The following is a 23,267-nucleotide window of genomic DNA, read 5'->3' as shown; positions in this document are numbered from 1 at the left end:
GAGAACAATCTATTTCCAATAAATAAATAAATAAACAAATAAATAAATAAATAAAAACAAAAGCCAGGTGCACTGGCACATACTTGTAATTAGGAAGTGGAGGCAAAAGAATTACAAACAAGTTCAAGGCCAGCCTCAGCTATAGTGAGTTAGAAGCCTGAATGAGCTATATAAATTCTGTCCCAAACAAATAAAAATAGAACTACTCAAACCTTATATAAAAATTAACTTACAATGGCTTAGTATGGTGGGTTACACAGTAATTGCAGGACCCAGGAGCCTAAGAAAAGGGTGTGGCTGTGAGTTCAAAGCCAGCTTGGGCTATACATAACAACTTCCAGACCATCCCAACCTGTATAACAAGACCTTTCTCAAAGGGAAAAATAAAACCAAACTGTAGGGATAGAGATATGGTTTAGCAGTTAGGAAGATTAGCTGCTCTTCTAGAGGACCTAAGTTTGGTTCCTGGTATCCATATGACAGCTCACAACTATCTCTAATTTTAGTTCCAGGAGATCCAACACCTTCCCCTGGCCTCTGAAGGCATAAAGCTTGCATATGGTACATAGACATGCATGCAGGCAAAACACCCAGACATATAAAATAAAAATTAAGAAAAATTCATAATGGATTGTAGAACTAAATGTAAAACTTAATCTTTTGAAATTTTTGAAATTTTTTAAGAAAAAAATCCAGGATCATATTTGGTGAAAAGTTTTTGGCCATGACATCAAAAAAGGAAAATATTGCTAATTGGGAATCGTTAAAATTCTTTTGCTTTTGCATGGTGGGTGTTTGCTCATGCCTATAATCCAAAAGCTAGGGAGTTAGAAGCAGGTGAGTGTAGAATTCAAAGTCAACCTGGGCAACATAAGGGAAACCAGTCTCAGAGTTTTTTTTTCCATTCTGTGAAAGAGCTTGTTTATCCCAGACAAATTATTGCATATCATAATCTTAACAAAGGACTCGTAACTGCAATATATAAAGCACACTAAAAATTCAACATCACACAACAAATAACCCAATAAGAAAGGCAAGAGACATGTGTAGACATTGCACAAAAAAGGATATATAAATGGAAAGTAAACACAGGAAAAGATGTTCAAAATTAGGGAGGAGTAAAGGTTTACTAACACACCTTTGATGGAATGGCTAAACAGTGATATTATCAAGGATAGGCAAAGACATGGGAAAGCTGGATGATTCACACATTGCTTGTAAAAGCAGAACAGTCGCTCTGCCAACATACTTTGGCAGTTTCTTATACAACTGACATGCAACTATCATACACCTCAGTAACTGTCTTCTTTGGATATTGGTCTTCACGTTAGAGTTTCTGTTAACTGTGACAAAATATCTAACATGAATAAGTGAAGAAAAATTTGTTTTGGTTCACGATTTCAGAGGTTTCTCAGTCCGTAGACTTGCCTCCATTGATTTTTAGTTCTATGGTGAGACAGCACATTACGACATAGCATATGGCATGTGGCAGAGTCTACTCGCTTCAGTGGACAGGAAACGAGACAGAGAAGCCGAGGGCCCAAGATACAGGCCCCAATAACACATCCTCAGTGACCTATTTCCTCCAGATAGGCTCCACCTCTTAAAGGAACACCGAGTATTCAACACATGGTCCTGCACAAGACATTTCATATTCCAACCATAGCAATTTCCTCCAAATAAAACTTATACTTGGACAAGTATTTGCACACAAATGTTTATAGCACTTTATTTATGACAATAAAAGAACCTGGAAATGAGCTGGGAGTGTAGCTCAGTGGTAGGGCATGTGCTTAGGATGCTTGAAATCAAAAGTTCAACCCCCAGGAGGATGGCTCAGTGGGTAAAGGCACTTGTAAACCAAGGATGATGATTTTAGTTCAATCCCTGGGACCCATATGGTAGAAGGAGATTACCAACTCCTGCAAATTGTTCTCTGACCTCCACTTGTGTGCTATGGCACATGCATGTCACCCTCCAATAAACAAATAAAGGTAATAGATGCATCTTCCAGGCATGAGTGATTGTGCAAAACAAGCCATGTACCAGATACCAAGGGTGTGGAGATGTTGTAACACTTTTTTTTAAACAACACCAAAATACAGTTGGAAATGGTCCAGATGTCCTCTAATGGACACATTGTTAAATAGCGACACACCCACACCCACAGACTACTATTTAGCAATGAAAAGGAACAAAGAATGGATATATAGGCTTAGCAGAAAAAATACACTGAATGAATAAAGCCAATTCCCAGGCTTTGTAGTCCATGCCTGAGCAAGTGCTGAAGTGATGATCACAAGTTCAAGCTAGGCCAGCCTGGGTCATAGTGAGACATTGAATCAAAATAAAATAAAATAATAAAAAGAGAGAAATAGAGGAAGTACAAGGAGGGCAAGGGAAGAGAGGGAGGGAGGGAGAAAGAGAGAGAGAAACTCAAATTCCCTAATGTCCCATTATATATATTACGGAATTGACAAAAAGTATAAAAATAGAGAACATAATGGTGATTTCCAGGTTTCAGGAATGGGGGTGGAGGAAGGAAGGAAGTATGTGTTGCTATAAATGGAAAATAAAAAATACTCTGGAGGTGATGGAATGCTCTACATCTTGACTGTATCAATGTCAGTATCCTGGGATTGATATTATTATACTGTTTTAGCAAGTGGCTACTATGGGAGGAAACTGGGTAAGGAACATAAGATCTCTGCGCTGTTTCTTACATTTATGTATGAACCTACATTTACCTCAAAATAAAATGAATAAAAATCAAGTTCAAAACTAAATTCATAAAGAAGCCAGGTGTGGTGGTGCATGCCTTAAATCCCAGCACTCAGGGGGCAGAGGCAGGTGATTCACTGTGAGTTCAAGGCCAAGCCTGGTCTACTTTGGGAGTTTTGGACAAGACAGGATAATATAGTGAAACTCTGTCTCAAAAAAAACCCCAATAAATAAATGAATAAAATATATGCATTAATCTAACTAACATCATTTTAAAAATTGTTCCCATAGTCTTTCTAAAACAGCATAAATATTGATAAAATATTCTTACTACAAATTGTCAATAAAAAAACCACAAAAAATCCAAAACATATAATCAATTCCTGAATATTTTTGATCTATACTAAAATTCACAGGAGCTGACATAAAGAATTATTCCAAGGCCAAACCATCAGTATGTTTTGATTATTAACACAATTAAAACTGATTTTTAGGCTGTGTGGTGGTGGCATACATCTTTAATCTCACCATTCTGGAGGCAGAGGCAGATGGATCTCTGTGAGTTCGAGGCCAGCCTGGTCTACAGAGTGAGTTCCAGGACAGCCATATCTACACAGAGAAACTCTGTCTCAAAAACAAAAACAAAAACAAAACCAAAAACGAACAAACAAAAAAAGGAAATAATTTTTATTTGCTCAAATGAAATAAAGTTCAATATAAATCAGGAGTGATAAACATTCCTTCCTGGATATTCCCGTGGGTCATTCCTTGATCATCTTTATTCCTCTCTGGAAATTTCTCTCAGAGAAAGTCCTGTGATTTCACAATTGGAAATGCTAATTCCCTTCTTCTTCCTCCCTGTACCCCTAATCCTGTTTTAACTTCCTCCCCAACACAAGAGCATCTAACATATTACATGTTAGGGTTTGGTATGAAAAGTCCCATGAGGGGCTGGGGAGATGGCTCAGTTGCAAAAGTGCTTGTCATGCAATCATGAGAACCCAATCTTGGATCCTCAGCACACATGTGCTTTATGCCAACCTGTAACTCTCGTGTTATGGGGGAAATGGGCAGAGATAAGCAGATCCCTAAACCTCATGGACCAGCCAGCCCAGGAGAATCAAGCTTAGTGAGAGACTGTCTCAAAAATTCAAATGAGAGAAAGCAAGGAAGACGGCACACATGCATACAAGCTCATCCACATGTGCACACATCCACACTAAGGAATACACACGCGCGCGCGCGCGCGCGCGCGCACACACACACACACACACACACACACACACACACACCACACAACACATTCCACAAGAGGTTCATGTGTTGAAGATGTTATCTCCAGCTAGTGGAGCCAATCACTGGGAAGTAATTGGACCACAAGGCCTAGATTTAATCACTGGATACAGCCAATGGTGGATTCATGATCTGATAGCATTCCTGGGGATAACAGAAATTTTCGAAGACCAACCCAAGTTGGGAGGAAACAGGTCAATGGGGCTATGTCCTTGAGGGAAGTACACAGTTTCTGGTCTCTTTCTTTCTCCCCTTCCTTCCCGCCATGAAGTAATCATCTTTATTCACAAGAGTCTACTGCCATAATATTCTGCCTTACCTCAAGCCCAAATTAATGGAGGCAGCTTACTTTGGATTGAAGCCATGAGCCAATAAAACCTTTTCCTTTAAACAGTTTCTCTAATATATTTGTTACAACAGCAAATAGTTGAACATACTTTATCAATGTGATTTTCTTTGCCACCTCCAATAGAATGCTAAGTTTCATAAAGGTGGTGGCTTTGGGAGTTTCATTCACAACTAAATCCCCAATGACAAAATATTACCTGGCTTACGTAAGATATGCAATAATTATTTGAATAATTGGACGATCTGCTGAATGAAACTTCTTTTTGGTCAAGAAAATTATAGAGGCTGTGTGTGATGGCATAGGCCTATAGTCCCAGCACTTGGGAAGCTAAGGCAAATGATCAGGAATTCATAGTGAGTGTCTGGGAATTTAGCTCAGTTGGTAGAGTATTTGCCCAGCATTTATGTGAATCCTGGACTTACTCTCCAACACCTTAAACCACTGGATATGCTGGTATATGCCTGTAATCTCAACATTCTGGAGGTACAGGCACATAAGGTCAGAATCATACTTGGCTACATAGTTTGAGGTCAACTTGGGATACTTGAGAGTCTGTCTCAAAAAAAAAAAAAAAAGAATAAATAGAAAAAAGAGACTTGCAAAGACTGAATAAACTAGCATAATAAATTCTTTTTATTATTGTTAGGGTTTTTTTTTTTTGAGGCAGGGCTTCTCTGTGTAACAGCCTTGGCTATGCTGGAACTCACTCTGTAGACTAGGCTGGCCTTGAACTCAGGAGATCCACCTGCCTCTGTCTCCTGAGTGCTGGGATCAAAGGTGTGCACCACCACCACCTGGCAATAAATTACAGTTTACTAGAAACCAGGAATGATAAAACCCTATGATAGACTTGCAATATATTGAATTGGAGTTTTCAAAACCTTTTGGATGCATTAACCATAGAGGATTATGAATATGTGCTTGTTAGCACACTGTGAACTATTGTCTAAAGATGGGACATAGAAAAAGAATTCACTGGCATTGCATAACTATTATTAATGAATTTTTATTAGCTATGGACAAACTGTCTGGCCTAAGCTGCATTAGAGATAAGTGGTTGAGTTCCACTGAGTTCATGGCAGTTTAAAAGCATGACATAGCATCTGCCAACCTGTTAGCATATGAAAGAAAACAGCAGTTAGTATAAACTGATTCAGGGAGGAAGAGACAGGACTATCAGACAGTGTGGACCATGGATGTTGTATTGAAATGGACAGAGAATGGTGTTGGACTAGGTCTACTGCTAAAATCCGAATCTCCCATGATAACGATGTGCTCCTCCACCAATGACCTCGACAATTGTATGTTGAGGCTAATCACAATCAGACTTCCTTGGCTTCACTTGTGAAATCAGTGCCCAGAATGAACTCCCAGCTCAAACGTTGACATATTGTTTGATTAATCTTAGTATGCCAGGCACACTGTAAACAATTAACAAAGACGTGTTACAAGAATTAAGTAATTACATAGGAAGTTCGAAATGAGTCTCCAGGAAATGGTACTGACTTCCAGCCTTCCTTACACAGCAAAGTTGTTCCTTTCCTCAAGGGCCTGCAAGTGTCAAGGAGCTGGGACCCAGGAACTTCTCTTTTTTCTCTTTCCCCAACATAATATTTTTATTAATTATTTGGGAATTTCGTACAGTGCACCCCATCACATTTGCTTCCCAGTCTTCTCAGGTCCACCCTCCCACCCTTGCACTGTCTCCATTAAACAAAAAACAAAAAACACCAAGTCCAATTTGTGTTGTCCATAGACTCCCTGGAGCATGATCAAACTCCCAGTGGCCAGCCCCTAACGCCTGACTAAAGACTTTTTTCTTTTTCTTTTTTTCTTTTTTTTTTTTTTTTTGGTTTTTCGAGACAGGGTTCCTCTGTGTAGCTTTGCATCTTTCCTGGAACTCGCTTTGGAGACCAGGCTGGCCTCGAACTCACGAAGATCCGTCTGCCTCTGCCTCCCAAGTGCTGGGATTAAAGGCATTCGCCACTACCACCCAGCAAGACTTTTTTCAATAGCTTCCCAGGAAGTGTTCTTACAGTTGAATCCAGAAGACAAGAGCAAGGGTCCTTGAGATAAGATCTCATAATAACCCAGATTGGCCCCAAACTTGTGGCAATCCTCCTGCATCAGCGTTGAGGTAACGGGATTACAGGTATGTCCCCATCACACCTTGGTTTGCTATCATCTATTTTCACCAGTGTCATGTGGGTGAACCGGACACTGCTGGTCTCCCTTTCTCATATTCACTCCTAAAATGTTCACAGAGTCCTCCTACCATCGTTCTTCCTAACCACAAAACACCAATTTCTTTTGCAAATGTCAAGCGTTAAGAAGATTCCTCATTATATATTATGGCCCTTTGCAGCTTTTGAATTTTGTTCTATGTGAACACATTTGAAAAGCAAATGTATTCAGTAATTCTTTAGGTTAAAGATAACCATTGTTTTCAAGTATTTACTATTTACTTCTGCATTCCTTAACATTGCTTATCTTTGCTCTTCAGTGGTCAAGAATGCAGTGAAACAAATACGTGCCTGGGTGTGGTGGTGTGTCTGTATTTCCAGCTACTGGGGAAGGTGAAGCAGAAAGATCTTGAATTTGAGGCCGGCCTTAGCTACATAGCTGTCTCATAAACAAAACAACAATAACCTATGTTTAACTGACCATTCTAAACATCTGTTATACAATACATTTTAAAGGCCTGGTAGCACTGGCTGGGAATCCCAACTACTCCAGGAGCTGAGATAGGAGGATAAGTGTTCAAGGCCTGGCTGACCCCACTCAAAGAAAATTAAAATCTTTTATTTACTTTGCATTAATCAAAAAAAAAGGGGGAGAAATTTACTGGGAGCAAATCACTGATAAATCCATACGTACAAAATAAATAGCCCAATAACAAATAATAACAAGAAAATAATAGCCAAAGTCATTCACAGCTAAGATTCACATTAACAACAAAAGAGAAATAAATGAGACAATCTTGTCAGTACAACCTTTTAACTCAGAATCTTGCCTGTGATTAAATTTTAAATACTGAGGTGTTCCACCATTTATAAATACCCATAATGTAGTAACAATTCCAATGCCCACCTCTGAGCGAATGGTGGCTATATCTGCATAACCAAACATTGATCAGGCACACAAAAGCAGTGAAGTACTAGAATGTGGGTGACCTTTGAAAGCACTGCAACAAGTGGAAGAAGTCAGATGCAAAAAAGATTTAATTCATAAAAAAACATTTAATTCACATAAAAGTCCAGAATAGGGAAAATTATGGAGATGTAAAGTATATTAGCAGTCACTTAGGGTTAGGAGGCTGTGTATCTTGGGAGGATTATGAGTAGATAGTCAAGTATTTCTGTCTGAACTAATGAAAATGGATTGTAGGGGGCTGAAGAGATGGTTCAGCAGTTAAGAGCACTTGCTCTTGCAGAGGACCCAGGTTCAATTTCCAGCGCTCCCATGGTGATTCACAACTGTACCTAACTCTGGTTCCAGGGGATCTGACGCCCTCATCTGACCTTTGTGGGGATCTGGCATGTATATGTTACAAAGACATACATGAGAGCAAAGCATTCGTACACATAAAGTACAATAAATACATCTTTTTAAAAAAGAAAACGGGCAGTAATGATGTACATGATGCAAGATGGACTAATATGTGTTGAACCGTATATTTGAAGAAGATAGTATGGATATATACATGTACTTTTCAATAAACCTACCAAAATGTGAGGATAACAGAGCTTCCTTTTTGATTCTGAAGTTCAGCAGCTCTTTCTATGAAAATGCCATCTGCACTGGGGGATGGAAAGATGGCTCAGCAGTTAAAAGCCCTTATTCTTGCATCGGACTTCATTTTGGTTCCCAGCACTTACTTTGGGCAGCTTCTAACCAATCATCTACAACTGCAGTTCCAAGGAGTCTGAGGACCACTTCTGACTCCCATGGACACAGGCATGCACACTGTGTACATATGTATATGCAGGCAAAACACACACATAAAATAAATAAATTAATTTAAAAAGAAAAGACGATGCTACACATATCTGTAGGTGATAGAACATGCCTGCAACCTCAGCATATAGGAGGCTAAGGCAGGAGAATTATAAATTAGAACCTAGCCTGGGCAACATACCAAATTCCAGGCCAGCATGAGGTTACATAGTTAGACCGTCTCCAAAAACAAGAAACAAGCTGGGCAGTGGTGATGCATGCCTTTAATCTCAGCTCTCTAGAGACAGAGGAAGGCAGGTGTTTGTGAGTTCCAGGCCAGCCTGGTATACAGAACTAGTTCCAGGAGAGCCAGAGCTGTTACACAGAGAAACACTTATCTTCGAAAAAACAAAATCAAACAAAAAAATCAAGGAACAAAACATTCACTCACAATCAATCATTTTAAATAGCTATAGACAGGTAGGGGGATAAATTCCTGTGATTCCAGCATGCTGAAGGCTGAGGCAGGAGGATTTCGAGTTTGAGACCAGCTGAATTCATAGCACTTGGTAGAGTGCTTTTCCTAGTATGCATAAAGCTGTGGCTGGTTCTGTAGTACTGCCTATAACCAGGTGTGGGAGGACATGCCTATAATCTCAGCACATGAGATGTGGAGGCAAAATAATCAGAAGTTCAAGATCATCCTCAGCTGCATAGTGAGCTTGAGGCTAGCCTGTGCCACATGAGTCCTGAAAGAACAGAAAAAATGTTTTTTGGCCTATGTTTGTATCTTGAAATGTTTTCCTGATTTTCCTCTAGCAATTTCAGTGTTTCAGGTTTTAAATTGAGTTTTTTGAACTATTTTTGGCCTATTTTGTGCAGAGTGAGAGATATGGATCTAATTTTACTCTTCTTTTGGGGGATATCCAGTTTTGCCAGCACCATTTGATGGTCTTTTTTTTTAGTATATACTTTTATCACCTTTGTCTAATCTTATGTGTTCATAGTTTTCTGTGTTTCTTCATAGGTCCTCCATTCTATTTCATTGGTCCACATGTCTGTTTTTGTCTGGACCATGTTGTGTTTGCCAGGACAGCTCTATAGTATGATTTGATGTCAAGTAACTTTGATACCTTCCAGCAGTTTTCTTTCTGCTTAGCATTGCTTTGGATATGCATAGTCTCTTGTATTTCCATATGAATTTTAGGATGTTTTTCCTAGTTCTGTTGAACAAAGTCCACAGTGGTGTTTTTTCCAGCGACAAAGATGAATGAAATAATGTCAGTTACAGAAAAATGATGGAACTATAGATCATATTAAATGAAATAAGACACATTCAAAAGGACAGATATTCTGAGTTTTCTTTCATATGCAGTATTATCACATACACACACACAAACACACACATGCTACACACACATAGGATGTGAATCTCAAGGAACTACATGGGAAGGTTAAATAATCCTGTGGGAGGGTTGGAGACTGAGGAAAAGAGAGGGTAATGGGGTTAATATGGTCAAAGTACATTATGTATTTGCATGAAAATTTCATGCTGAATTACTTCATTTTGTGCATTGAACTTATGTTAATAAAATTTTACTAAGTAAATAAAATAGATAAAAAGTAAATAAAAGCCAGAACACCATTTGATTATTGTCATGGCAGAAAATCACTGTGTCATAACTCAATGGTCTACCAATTTGAGTTTCTTCAATTTGATCGTCCCCCAACCCTTACTTTTTTCTTTCTTTCTTTCCTTCCTTCCTTCACACCACCATTTCTTCCTCCTTCCCTGCTCCCTTTTCTTTCTGATGGGGATCAAATCTTAGCCATCATTCATGCCCAGTACAAATTCTACCACTGAGCCATATACCTCCAGCCCTCAGCTTCAAGTTTATCAGCAGACAATTCAGGGTCATTCCTTTTCATCAACTCAAGAATAGTAATTGGTGCACTATATCTATATGCTCCATATGGATTCAACCAACATCAGCTGGAAGATATTCAGAAAGGCCTGTGACTGCATTGACTTGTATAGATCTTTTCTTGTCTTCATTCTGCAGACAATACCGTTAACAACTATTTGCTAAGCTTTCATATTCTATGAGGTATTGAGTAACCTAGAGATGATTCAATATATGTGGGAGGGGGCTATGAATGTAGCTCAGTGGTAAGTTTAGAATGTGAGAGGCCTTTGATTCAGTTCTCACCTCCACACACAAGAAGGATGAAGAACATACACGGGTTATACGCAAATATTACCTTACTTCATATAAGGGGCTTAAGGATCTGTGAAAAACAGTATCTGAGAGAGTTCCAGGAACCCATTGCTTTCAAATATGGAGGGAATACTGTAAATGGGACCTGCTGTGTGTCAGGCTACTATGAAAGAACAAGAGCAGAGGTTTTCTTCATGGTTTATTTGCTCAATCTCTACTTGTATAGCTCATCCATTGGCAGAATTTTCTCACTGCCCTTGTAGAAAACAATATACATTACTTTGACTCCCTCCTACCAGAAGGAGCAACTGTCAGATCTGAAATACCAGGTTCTCCTACCCAATCTCAGGTCTGTGAAAATCATGAAGCACTAGTTAGGAAATGAAAGCCATCAGCTCTATGAGTTACTTGTACTTTATACACGGGCCAGACAAAACCTAAGAGAACAGGAGCTACACAAAGCTTATGCAATCAACTTTTCTAAGGGCTTCTATGCACATGGATGTTTGGGCATTTCCACAGCGGCAGAACCAACTACTACTGTCGTTGGACACAGCATCTCCAATTTAGTAAAGCTGGAAAGAATTTTAGTTTTGTAAAAACAAAATGGGGTGTGGCGCATTTTCTAGCCAAAGGGCTATTTTATTCCAAGACACTGGTGTCTGCTGACCTTCATTTATAGGCTGAGCAATGTTCTATTTAAGTAAAATTAACTCATAGTGGCTCTTTTTTTAGGACGTAATAATTATTGCAAAGAAATAACAATGTTTAAATGTGATTTGTTCTTAGTTTAGATTTGATTATACTGGGATATAAGTGAATGTCTTTGTCTATACAAAGTTTAAATTTAGAAATTATTTTATGTTAAGGAAAAAAGATCACATTTAAATTCATTTCTCCATGTAAAATATTTTTAAGAGGGGAAGGAGATGGCTCAATAGGTCAAAGTGATAGCCATACAAGCCTGATGACTCAAGTTCAATCCTGGAACTAATGCAAAAAGCCAGATGTGGTGGTACACATCTGTAATGCCATCCCTCCTACCAGAACTGGCAAGTGGAGAGGAGAATCACCCTAGCATCCATCATCCAGCTGGACTGGAAGAAGCAGAGCTGCAGCACAATCAATACAGACACTGCCTCAACAAGGTGGGAGGCAAGAATCAGTTCCTACAAGTTGTCCTGATGTCACATGCATGTGCACACACGCACACACATTAATAACTATAATAACTGTTTTTACATTTCATGAGAACCAATATTACCTTTGTGTCTTTTTCTTCTCCTAAATTGCAGGAGTTATCTTCTCCCTCTCTCCCTCTTTGCAATCCCAGTATATAAACAGTCTTGATTAAATACTTTCATTAAATGATAAGGCTGGAGAGATGATTGAACAGTTACCAGTATTGGCTGTCCTCACAGATGACCTGGGTTTGGTTCCCAGCACCCACATGGCAGCTTACAACTAGCTATAACTCCAGTTTCAGAGCATCCAGTGCCCTCTTCTGGCCTCTCTGGACATTTAGACATACACACAGTGCATTTGCAACTGTGGACAAAACACTCATACACATAAAATAATTAAAATAAACACTTTGGTTAACTGAATGGATTATAAAACCACTCACAAACAGAAGATGCTGTCCATATTCATGAATGATTATATATGATATATATCAGTCTAGATAGATGACAGAAAGACAGACAGACAGAGCAATAGATACTTGAATTTACTTGAGTACATTTTATAGTTTACCCAAGATTCTATTTATTAGTAGCCTATAGGCCTTTTTAAAGGAGACAGGGTCATATGTATTCCAGGCTAGCCTCAAATGTAATCTTGAACTTTTGACCCTCCTCATTCTGCCTCCTGAGTGCTGGGATTTATAGGCTTGTGCCACTATGGTTGATTTATGTGCTGCTGGGGACCAAAGCCAGGGCCTGCTATATAATAGGCAAACACTCTACCACTGATCTATATCCTAAACCTGGCTTACTTGTTTTCTCCCTTCTGTCCTTTCTTTCCTTTCCTCTCCTTTCCTTCTTCTCTTTCTTCCTTTTTCTCTCTTGCTCTTTCTTTCTCTCTTGCTCACTTTTCTTTCTTTTCTTTATTTATTTCATTCCTTTCTTTCTTTCTTTCTTTTCTTTTCTTCCTTCTTTCTCTCTTATATCTATACACTTCAATGTACTAGACACACCAAACCTCCTTCATCTTTCTTGGGAAGGTTTCACTTGTTGCTACCATCAATACTACATGCTAGCTTGAGTTTCATTAGAGAGCTAACAGAAGCTAGATTACTTGGAATTTAGATTAAAAAAAAAACCAAATGCATGAGTTGACTTGTATTTTTGACCATGTAACCTGTTGATAGAACTTTTAAAACTTTACTGAGATAAGTTGGTTCTATTTTCAAATTATGATAGGATAACTATTAAGATGCAATTATGCTAGCCAGGCCTGCTAACTCATGTCTGCATCCCAGCTATTCCAGAGGCTGAAGAAGTAGGATCAAAATTTAAAGTTCAGCCTGAAGAACTTAGCAAGATCTTGTCTCAAACTTAAAAAAAAACAACAGAAAATCAGGGCTGAAATTGCATCTCAGTCCTAGGGAGTTTGCTCAGCATACACAAAGACCTGCCCTGAATCACCAGAAACATATTCAGAGAAATGATTACTTCTTTATAACCACTAACAAAAATGGTTCAGCTATAGCTGCAAACTGAAGCTTCTCAAGTTGCTTAAACCTTTTTTTATGTTTGTTTGTTTATTCGTTTGGTTTTAGTTTTTTGAGGTAGGATCTCTCCACATAACCATGGCTGTCCTGGAACTCCCTCTGTATAACAAGCTGGCCTTGAACTTACAGAGATCCTCCTGTTTCTGACTCCTGGGCTTTGCATTTGAAGACTTCTACCAGGGGAAAAAATGAAAATAATTCATTTAACTCTAGTAATTTAAGTTTACCAATTTCTAAAGACTGTATGTTACCTTGGAAAACATATTGAGCTAAGTGCTTACAGCAACCCTGATGATCTGAACCCAGAACCTATAGTGGAAGGAGGGAACTGACTACCGAGAGGTATCCTCTGCCCATGAGCAAATACAAACACACACAAATATTTTTTTTTAAAGAAAGGATAGTGATACAGTTTATAATCCTGCCTTTTCTACATTTCAGTTTTCACTAATTGATTTTGTCTATGTTATTTTTTTTTTATCCAAAATCACCTTTTTAACACTGATATTTCTATTACTGTGAAAACTTGGCAAATCTTGACGCCTGCTCTCCCATCTACCAAACCTGGCCTCAACATTAACCATTACCTTTCATCTTTGTTTAAGCACTATTTTTTAATGGCTATTAGTTTATTTTAAATGGTATATGTAACTTATTAGGAGTCATGTTTTCAATTTTCCTTTGAAGGGAAGTTTTTTGGACTATTGGATAGCATATCTTCATAAAAATATTAAATCAATGATAAACAGGTTTCTGAGTTAAGTAAAGCTGCCTACATCCTTGCTTAAATATCTGCATTCAAAATGAAAAGCAACAGAAAACAGAATTTTCATAATAGCATTAAATAAAATGAATAAGTGAGGAAGAATGTTTGCTGCGTAGCCTGAGGACCCAAGTTAAATCCAAGGGACACCTACACGGCGGAAGGAGAACTAATTCCTCAAGTTGTCCTCTGACTCGTGTGTTTGCACTTTTGCACATGTGTGCGTGTGCACCCATACACAAATCAATGCAAAATTTAAATCAAACCAAAAAATTCCACTGTATTTTCCAGATTTAGATTTATTTTTAACTTGGTTACGTTTGGATGTGCGTGTTTGTGTGGGAGTATGTGCATATGAGTGTAGTTGCCCTCAGAGGCCAGAACGAAATGTTTGCATCTCTGAATCAGGAGTTACAGGCGGTTGTGAGCCACCCTATGTGGGCGCTGGGAATGGAACTCAAGTCCTCTTTAAGAAGAGCAAGTAGCACTTTTTAACTGCTGAGATATCTCTCCAGCTTCCCTGACACCCTATTTTCTTAGTGGCAAATGGTAATAAGGAAAAAGGGTTCAAATTAGTAGAAAATTGAGAAATCCAAATCTCTGACACAGATAGTGTAAAACATGAACTGAGCTATAAATGGAAACATTTGTTGAGAGTCTATTGCATTTTATACAAAGTAAGGACTTTCTATATTTACATATAATTATAATGTGTATATGTATTCATTTTTCCATGTGTGTGTCACAACTTGAGATAATCAAACTTCTATTTTCAATGCACTAGTTACAGGATTACACAAAATACCTTTCCCAGTGAATATTTTAAAACACAGATGGTTGAAGTAAGAGGACACAATTAAAAAATGATAATGAGTTTTAGGAGTAAAAATAGCCCACTCTTACAAACTAGTCATGATTCTTGGTTACTCTCAAGTCATTTAACTGAGCTGGCATGATGGCTCAGCAGGAAAGGCATTTGCCACCAATCCTAATGGCCTGAGTTCATGAGAGAAGTAAAGAACTCTTTCTCCAGAATGTCCTCTGACTTCCACGTGCACCATGACAAATGCACACACAGAAAATAAATAAATGCAAAAAATTATATTCAATCGTATCTACCATGACTGAGCTTTCATCATTCCTGGCATGTTGCAAAAGGACACTGTATCCTACCACAGAGATACTGACATACCTATTTTTATTGCTGCTCTACTCCCAAGAGCAAGGTAAGGATCAGCCTAGATGTTAATCAACAGATAAATGGATAAAGAAAATGTAATACAAACATAGTGGGTAATTTTATTCAGCCATAAAGAAAAATGAAGTTTGCAGGAAAATGAATATGTAGAAAACATTATTTTAAGTGAGATGGCCCAGATTCAGAGAAAAATTATGTTCTCTCATGTGTGCATCCTAGCATATAATTTTTATATGTATGTAAACAGGCAGAAGGTGAGTGCAGCCACGGGCTATGAAACTAGCTGGGGATTGAACTCAGAGCCTCACGCATGTAAAGCAAATGTTCTTCCATTGAGCCCCACCCCAGTCTTCTGAAAAGCCCTGTTAAAGCCCTAGCACAGTTATGATATACTACAGTATGCTGGATTTACATAGCACCTGTCTGCTGAAGAGCCAAGGTTTCACATAGCTCACTTATCCTTTCAGCATGCTTCTGAAATGCATAGATTAAAAACAGATGCCTTAAAAATCAAGTAAACTCCAGATATGAGTACAACAGTGATTTACTGAAAAGGGCCTATCTATCCAGACAGTGGAGGAATAAAAGACCAGAGATTCTACACCCAATGCCTTTTATAATAAGCTATGCTATGCTTATCATCAATCACCTTTCTAAACTTTAAGAAAAAATTTTTTCATACTATAAAATCAGTCTGTAGCCAGACCTGGTGGGTGCAACCTGTAATCCAGGGTACTTGAGAGATTGAGGCAGGAGGATTACACATTCAAAGGCCTGCTTGGACTACAAAGTGAGTTTAAGACTCGCCTGGTATCTTAGCAAGACTCTGTCTCAAAACAGAAAAGAACGATTGGGCCTGGCATATAGCTCAGTAGTAGAATGCTTGCCTGGCATGAAGGAGGCCCTGACATCCATCTCCAAGCCTGAAAAAACAAAACCAAGTTAAATGATAATATAACTGGAAACAGAGGCTGCAGTGATGGCTCAGTGGTTAAGAGCACTGCCTGATCTTCCAGAGGACCTGGGTTCAATTTATAACACCCATACAGCAGCTTGCAACTGTCTTTATATCCAGATGTAGAGAATTTGACACCCCCTTCTGGCCTCCATGGGCACCAGGTACTAGAAGTGATACAGGCAAAACACTCACACATTAAAAAAATAATAAAACAGTTAACTGAGAATGGCCAGATTATACGCATTTAAAAAAGAAATTTCAGTCAGCTAAAATCATGGCGCTCCTCCACATTTCAAAACAGAAATGCTTAGTGTCTAGAGCATGTGTGTGTATGAAATGTTATTTACTAATATAACAATTTTATTTGTTTCTCAAGGTGAGATTCTGGCTCAGAGGCAGTTCCTCTGAGACCATGTCCAATATACTTCCTCCTTCATATTTTCTTTTGAGACAAGATCCCATGCCACTGAGCTTGGCCTGGAACTCACTATATATACTCACATTCCATGTGCTGGGATTACAGTCCTGTGCTGCCACACCCCTCTCTTCTTTCAGTATTTTCTTTGAAATGCAATGTTTCTTCATCCCTAGAACAATCCATACTCACATTTTTCTTAGAAGTGTTAAGAATATGGCACAGTTCCCCCTCCCTGCCCCATTTCTGCTTCCCCTCATCTACCCCCCCCACTCCACTATGGTTGGTATGTAAAATGAAAATAAAAATTAATAAATAAAAGAAAAATTTAAAAAAGAATAGCTGTGAATCTTTTGAAAGTGCTTCACCTCCATAACTGAAATAAACTGACCTATGTATTGTGAGCCTGGCTTCGAAGAACGGCATTTAAGGACCAAAGAGATGGTTCGGCAGTAAGCCGCTTGCTGTGCAGGCACAAGGACCTGAGTTCAGATTCCCCAGCACAAATGTGAGAAAGACAGATGATGGAGCACGCACTTGTACTGACAACACTGAGGAGGAAGGACAGGAGGATCCCCAGGACTCGCCAGCCAGCCAGTCTAGCCAAACAGGCAAGCTCCAGTTTCAGTTCGAGCCCCTGTCTTAAAAAGTAAGGAGGCAGGTCATTTAGGAAGACACGTTTTGTCCATCTCTGTATGGCACACACAGACACAGACACAGATACTCACAGACACATGGGGTTGGGGATGTCACACAGGCATTAGACAGTTGCTACAACTTTAAACAAAGGATTCAAAACTGAAAACAGTTACAAGGATGCATCCAAAAAGCTTTCGAAAATCTCCAACCCATTAAACTTACACCATATGGCACATCACTCCCTAGAATAAGCACACAGATTCAAAGCATGACCCAGCCTCTAACCTTCTTCTAAACTTAGCTTTATTTTTTACCCATCAATCTTTTCCCTTTAGATCATTTTCCACTAAGATCCCATCATACTAGCAAAATAAGTCTAAAAACAGATACTCAAGCTGTCCTATACTAATAGATGTTCGTTTTCAAATTTGATTTCATACCAGTTACTTTTAGAATCAGTTACAAGCAAGAAATGGCTTGGGATATATACATTCCACCCAGAGTATAGCAGACTGAATACAAATACAAATGCCTGCCATTGTCATATATGTTAAGAATATGATGTCAAGAAATATGGGAAGCCAAGTAGAAATGACACTGAAAACAGACCATGGAATAAGTGGACTTCATTCTCTTGTCCAAAGGCATCCATCACTTTAGTGCTCAAGCACCATGGCCAAGCTGCCCCTTTTTTTCTCAGTAGCAGTCATACTATTTTGCCTAAGAGGAAAATTTCACTGGGTTTCTGATAGTGCCCTGGATATTAACACTTTGCCAGAATAGTCGTGATTAAGTCTAATGTGTGTATACCATTTGTAGAAGAGACTTATCTCCCTTAAAATATTACTCAATCATCATATCTAATCCTTCTACTCCAAATGCCACAAACCTAGGCACATTTTAGTAATTAGACTTTAAAGAGCATCAAAGATACTAGACACTTAAGATTTCAATGCTATTTACAATTTACAAAAGAGCCAAAACATAATTCAGCTGGCATTCCAGGTAACTCGTTAGGTCTAAGGGTAGAAATTAAGAATTGGACTCACTGGCCGGGCGGTGGTGGCGCACGCCTTTAATCCCAGCACTCGGGAGGCAGAGGCAGGCGGATCTCTGTGAGTTCAAGGCCAGCCTGGACTACCAAGTGAGTTCCAGGAAAGGCGCAAAGCTACACAGAGAAACCCTGTCTCGAAAAACCAAAAAAAAAAAAAAAAAAAAAAAAAAGAATTGGACTCACACCTGGCAGTGGTGGTGCACACCTATAATCTCAGCATTCAGGAGGCAGGCAGGCCAATCTCTGTGAGTTTGAGGCCAGCCTGGTCTACAGAGCTAGTTCCAGGACAGCCAAGGCTACATGGAGAAATCCTGTCTTGAAAAACAAACAAACAAACAAACAAAAAAACATCTGGGTTAATTAGATAACACTAAATCACAAGTCCACACCAATGAGGGTTTCTTTTTTTTTAATGTATGGGCAATCTAAGAAGTTCTGTGGACCAGAAACTAGTGGTGATTAGCATGACCAGGGTATGGAACATCATGCTGTGTCTTGGCCCATGTGTGGAGGTCAGAGGACAACGTCAGGAGTCAGGTCTCACCTTCTGTTATGTGGGCCCAGGGGATCAAATTCAGGTTGTCAGGCTAGATGATTAGTGCCTTTATTTACTGAGCCGTGTTCCAGGTTCATGATTCTGGGTTTATATGACTTATAAAGGCTGCAATCCAGTCTGTCAGTACTCCACCTCTTAAAAATGACTGAGGTCTAATATTTTTTGTCTGAATTGTTTTGATATTTATTTTGTTTTGACAGAGTGAGAGAACAAATAAAGTTGAGTGGATAGGATTTTGGAAGATTTGGGGGGGAGAATATGATCAAACCATATTATATGAAAAAATTTAAATAATGATTAAAGATGAAAAAAATCAGTAAACTAAATAAAAACTATTTAAAACATTTTTCTTCTTGGCTTATTGAGACAGGCTCTTGTGGAAGCCAGGCTAGGATCATAGTAGAGGATGACCTGGAATCCCTAATCCTCCTGCATCTGCCACCTAAATGCTGGAATGAGAGATGTATGTTACCATAACTGGCTTTAAACCAATTTTGAAATAATTTTAGATTAACAAAATAACAACAACAATCATATAGACTTTGTTAATCTTCACTGACCAGATATGAGTAGTATCATTTTATATATCTAGCTAAACATTTTTAAAAGTAGGAAATTAACAATGGTTATTAGTGGTGTCAATTCATAGTACACAATGCTGAGTTTCATAGACAGTTTCTTCGACTGATTTTTTAAAGTTAAACTTTTATTAGAAATTCAGTCAAAAAGAAAGAAAGAAAGAAATTCAGTCTAAAGTTATCCAGGCAGTGTTGGTGTACATCTTTAATCTCAGCACTCCGGAGGCAGAGGCAGGTAGATCTCTGTGAGTTCGAGGCCAGCCTGGTCTATAGAGCGAGTTCCAGAATAGCCAGGACTGTTACATAGAGAAACCCTGACTTGAAAAACCCATGAATAAACAAAGAAACAAATGAATAGATTCAGTCTAAAATTACATTGTCACTTCACTTCCACTAGGGGGGCTCAACTGTAGGAGTTCAGGTACAATTTAGAGCCATTCCTAGCTAATCTGGACTGCAGGCTAGTCTGCAGAGCAGAACTGTGTCTTTAAGATAGCTGTAGTTTTCATGCTCAAAAGCTCATGCTCAGCTGAAAACGGAGTGCAGGAACTATTCAGAAGCTACTGAAATAAAAAGTCTGGGAGGAAAGACACAAAGCAAACAATCTCCTACATGTTCCCAGTTACTTTAAAAAATGATGTGTGTGTGTGTGTGTGTGTGTGTGTGTGTGTGTGTGTGTGTGTGTGTGTGTGTATGTGTGTGTGTGTGTGTGTGTGTGTGTGTGTGTGTGTGTATGAATACATGCACACACAATACGAAGGAATGGTGTGTAAAGGTTATAGTACAAATTGCAGGAGCCAGTTTTCTTCTACCCAATAGATCTAGGGGATTGAGCTCAGGTAGTCAGGACTGACATCAAGTGCTTTATCATTTCATTTTTATAGCTTCTGCAATAATGGGTTTAAAGAACGAATTTGTGGAAACTGTGCCTGTATTTTGCAAGTCAGTGAGGCTTTTAAGCTCCTGACCTTGGAGACTCCTCTACATGTTTCTTTTCTTCTGTTTATGTTTTTCCTTAACTTATTTACTTGTTGTTTGAGACAGGGTATCATGGAGTCCTTCTTGGTTTTGGACTCCTGATTCTCCTGCCTCTGCCCCCCAAGTGCTGGGATTATAATGTCTGCCACCACCACACCTGGCTGCTCTACATTGTTTCCATAGTTATAATATACAATCTAAATAGTAAAACTTCCACGTGTTCTCTCAGAAGCAACTCCAACACTGGATAAGATGGGCAAGTCATTCATAGTCTTCTAACCAAACCACTTTGGACCACAAACCCCAACCAGCTTTGTAAATTTTGTGTTAACTAGTTTGGGGTAGGATTTCTGAGCCAATTAAATCCAAACTACAAATAACTGATAGTTAATTTTAGTCAAAGGATTATTCACCACCTTTAAGTAGATGTCCAATATAGAGAATAAATAGTTCAACGGAAGTATAGGCTAGACCAAGGAATATGGATAGTCTTTATATTTTTAACACTATCTTATGCGATATGGCTTCAAAACTAGCGTTTAGGAATGAAATGGGACATGAGTTAAATAAAGCTTAGCTTTCTTAGAAAACGATTTTAAAATATTTTTAAAATTTAGAAAAGCCGTATGTAATTGTGGGGAAACATATTAATGTCATGGCACAAATATATTTCAAGCTTTTGTTCTTAAAACAGCCTCTTTTTTATTTTTAGAATGTTTTGTTCAATTTTTATTTTGTTTAAAATCACAGTAACAAATTCCTTTCTGTTCCCCTCACGCAAATCCAAGAAATCCCTTCAGTGGAAGCTGACACACATCAGCCCCTCCCTCTTTTTGTCTTGGTAGTTTTTGGAATATGGGCCTCGGCCATTGCATTCCAGTTTTAAAGTCGAAAGAGGTCATGTGACCATCACCCCAGGGGCATCAGAGACCTAAGGCATGTGATGCCAAATGGCATATGTGGGACCTCGGTCATTAAGTTGTTCACAGTAAACTACATCTCAGGATCAATTTTAGGCTCTCCAACACACAGTGATGTTGAAATGGAGGAAATGCTGACTGTTCAGGAGGTTTTAACTTCACGTACATCTTCTAACTACTGTGGCTAACCAAAGTCCCTCACTCTGTCTACATTACCCCTAACAGGAAGGACAATACCAGCATCCCTCCTGACTGGCCCAATATAGGTAGGCTCCCCAATTCAAATCCAAGCTAGACTTGCAACACGGGGCTAGTTACACAGCTCAAGTGAAAAGCAAGAAATCTTCAGGATGGAAAGTGTCAGCCAAGCTGGAGCAGCTAGCTAGGGCCTGGAGCCAGGCTGAGGTTCGGAACCGCCAGCACTTGACCAAGCAGCAGCAACTTTGGGACTGGCGACCCGCCAGGGCAGTGGTAGTCTGAGTCCCCAGGCCTCTCATTAGGTCGCTAAAGTAAGGCGGGTGGAGAAAAGCAAACACAGGCAAGTGCAGCTGTTCCTGGAATGGGGTTCCAGCCACCCTGTTTGCTCAGCCTCCCAGGGATCCCGAGTGGTCCCCGGTGCGGCAGCCCAGCTCCAGAGCTCTGGGTTGCAGAGCCTGAGCAGTTAGTTAGGACACTAGCGGACTGCCAGCGCGCTGCTAGAGGAGGGAATCTAAAGGTACTCCTGGGCTTGCTAGCCTGGAGAGGTTCTGCTAAGGAAAGAAAGAAAAAAAAAAAAAAAAACTGCTTACTCATAGGGAGACGCCGCGCGGTCCCGACGCTCAGGGTAAGGGATAGGGAGGGGAGCGGGCAGAAGGTGGGCAGCCCAGGCCAGGTTCCTTCCCAGGGCCACCGCACCCGCTCGGCGTCCAGCCCCTCTCTCTAGGAGCCACAGGGTCCTCAGGAACCCGCTGGGTCACCCTCAGTAGTTCACTGGGAACTAGCGGGAGGCGACCTAGGCGGCTGGCTCCAGGATTTCCCAGCGGCTGAGAAGGAGGGAGGGAGGGATGGATTGGGGAATGGCAGTAGCTGGGAAAGGACGGCAGAGGGAAGTTAGGCACACGGTTTCCACTTCAGGGGTGGTCGCTGCCGTAGGGAATCTGGGTAAGAGTTGGCTTCCCCGACCGAGGACCTCCCGCTGGTGGTGGGCAACAAGTTCAGAGCAACTAGAGAGCAGGCACAGTAAATAGCAGAAAAAGTGATGGCAGCGGGTGGTGATAAGGAACCCTTTGGAGCTCCCACCCATCTTGGTGGCTAAAGCTCGTCCTGGAGCCTCAGACCCCAGATCAAATTTTCCTCCGTCTCCCCCTTTGCCCAACCCCCGCCCCCGGTGCAAGGCACGTTCCAGCTGAGGTTCCGGGAGATGCTCTCGCCAGGACCCACTCTTGCCCACGCCCAGGAAACCCGCTCCCCTTGCGCTAGAGCTGCAAAGTACTTACGTAAAGTCTTAGAGTCGTGGATCTGGCCCTACAGCTTCCCACCAAGCACTCAGACAACTTCTGGCCCTAGGAATCTCTGCAGCTGGGGTTCTAAAGCCAGCGCTCCCCCTCCTGCCAGCCCCCTCCGCCCTGCGGCCGCAGCCATTGGCTCTGGTGGTGTTCACCAGCGGCCTGGGAACCAGGAAGGCGATTGGGCCACGAGCCTGTCACATCAACTGGGCTGGGAGCTGAGAGACTAGGCACAGGGATAGGCACTCAAGAGGGATCGGAACTGGAGGTCTGTGTTTGCAAGCCTGATTCTCCACTCCCTACCTGATGTTAAGAACTTAAGAGTCTAAATTGCCTGACTTGGAAAACATGCTTTCAAAGATGTTACTGAAATAACTGTAAAGTTAGGGATTCCAGACCGTGTTTGAACATTGCCGATTTAAGTCAGCTATGGGAGTGAAGGTGCAGTTTTTCCTCTTCGTTAGGAAGGTAC

The 23,267-nt window shown here is 40.1% G+C and overlaps 1 protein-coding gene across 3 annotated transcripts in view; it reads right to left on the bottom strand.

Moving 5' to 3' along the window:
- Pls3 (plastin 3) overlaps positions 1-22,917 on the bottom strand; it is a 91,024-nt gene extending 68,107 nt beyond the window's left edge. The window contains exon 1 of one of the 3 annotated variants that reach the window (XM_052737819.1): positions 22,787-22,917. Coding sequence is in view for 2 of the 3 variants with exons in the window: in XM_052737829.1 (XP_052593789.1) it covers positions 22,100-22,103 (4 nt within the window). In the remaining variant the exon portion in view is untranslated. Of the gene's footprint in view, positions 1-22,099; positions 22,273-22,786 lie in introns of those variants that run through there. The other 2 variants (XM_052737829.1, XM_052737813.1) reach the window with 2 other exon arrangements.
- Positions 22,918-23,267: the final 350 nt, after the last annotated feature.

Source organism: Peromyscus californicus, unplaced genomic scaffold, assembly GCF_007827085.1.
Source record: "Peromyscus californicus insignis strain IS unplaced genomic scaffold, ASM782708v3 Scaffold_10__1_contigs__length_136768540, whole genome shotgun sequence".
Lineage (NCBI taxonomy): Eukaryota > Metazoa > Chordata > Mammalia > Rodentia > Cricetidae > Peromyscus > Peromyscus californicus.
Note: the sequence above shows the minus strand (reverse complement) of the source record. Positions and strands in the feature narration are given on the sequence as shown.